The 1,361-nt window shown below is 41.5% G+C and overlaps 1 protein-coding gene across 1 annotated transcript; it reads left to right on the top strand. All coding sequences in view use genetic code 11, as the record gives it.

Annotated features, from left to right (window-relative positions):
- Positions 1-299: 299 nt before the first annotated feature.
- On the top strand, positions 300-530 carry EGR_11150 (hypothetical protein; the record flags this gene model as incomplete). Its single annotated transcript, XM_024500397.1, has 1 exon — positions 300-530. One exon carries the CDS (start codon positions 300-302, stop codon positions 528-530), a length of 231 nt encoding a protein of 76 aa, XP_024345190.1.
- Positions 531-1,361: the final 831 nt, after the last annotated feature.

Here is a 1,361-nt window from a genome sequence, read left to right as displayed (position 1 = left end):
AAACATTTAATTTTTTTATCTGTGTCTATTTGGCTTGAGCAGTGTTGGAACACACATGTGTCACTACCCACTACGATTCGTTCGATCCGCATCTTTGCAGGTTAAGTTTTCACGGCTTGTTTCAATAACACTAGGAAGAGGAGCAGAGGAGAATAACTTGGAGGTTCTTGATGTGCATTATTATCTGTTAATTCCCCACTTGTGGCCTCCATTTTTATGGCAATCAGCGACATCCAAATAGGCATTCCAGATGATTTGGTTAGTAAAATGAAGAATTTGTTTATACGGAGGGACGCTGAATGTGTCAGAGGACTTGTCTAATTAGCGGCACAAAGCATCAAATAGTGAATGATAAGAACAAGCTGGAATTTTACAATGATTCTTTTCATGTTGTGGCAATTTCTCCTTCAGGTGTGTTCATTATGTTTGCCAATTGCATTGAACACATCAAGGTGAATCACATTCAATGGAAATGGGGACCCTGTTACCCAATCGTCAATCTCCCTGCTGATGTGAGTTTGCCCTCCTGACGTTGCGTTGGGTGGATAACCTCCTTGAATGTGTGACAGGGCGAGAGATGCAGTGACCTCACGTCAAAGTGTTGGTGCATGTGTCGCAGATTGTGCAGGCGTAGCTGAGATATGCTGCGCCTTCAAACTCAATCAGTGGCCGAAGGACTGCAGTGATATAAGTAGTTTCAACTGGCTTTGTTCCAACATTTGTAAGGCTGACGAATCTCTTGTTGACTATCCGCACACAATATGCTCACCACCTAATTTACATGGATTATTCGGTCCAAACCAAACCATGTGAGATTCCTGTCTCTCGCCACAGGCTACATATCTCTTAGTTCCATTAAAATCATCCGCGGGAAAGCATGCATGTTGTTTCGGATGGGAAAGAGGTAGGAGAGCAAGAGGAGGAAAAGAGAGCCAAAAAGGAAAGAAAAAAGTAAAGTGGTTTCACTTTGTCCTCCTCCATTATCAAGACTCCATATTTTCTAGGATGCAGTTGTTGAATTTTCTACGTTATGGACAATTGCATACGATGCAGAGCTGATATTTTGGAAATGGACATGTATGAAAACGCCTGCACCAGCTGTATCTTATTCAAATTAATGGAGAAGTCACTAGGAGTGCTCTGGCCCTGTGATTGACACCATTCTCACACATTCTTATTCGCTAGAATAATCTCGACCCTGTCCTACCTCGTCTCCACATCAGGCTAATCATTAAAGAGAACTCAACTAGATCTCTAACAAATTTTCTAGTCTTTCAATTTTCAAATAGATTTGCCTGAGGCGACAGATCTTGAGTTCTTATATGTAACGCTAACACTTGCATTACCAGTTTTATTTTCCT

This window comes from Echinococcus granulosus (assembly GCF_000524195.1).
Source record: "Echinococcus granulosus chromosome Unknown EG_S00421, whole genome shotgun sequence".
NCBI classification, from domain to species: Eukaryota; Metazoa; Platyhelminthes; class Cestoda; order Cyclophyllidea; family Taeniidae; genus Echinococcus; species Echinococcus granulosus.
This window is presented reverse-complemented; position numbering and strand designations above follow the sequence as displayed.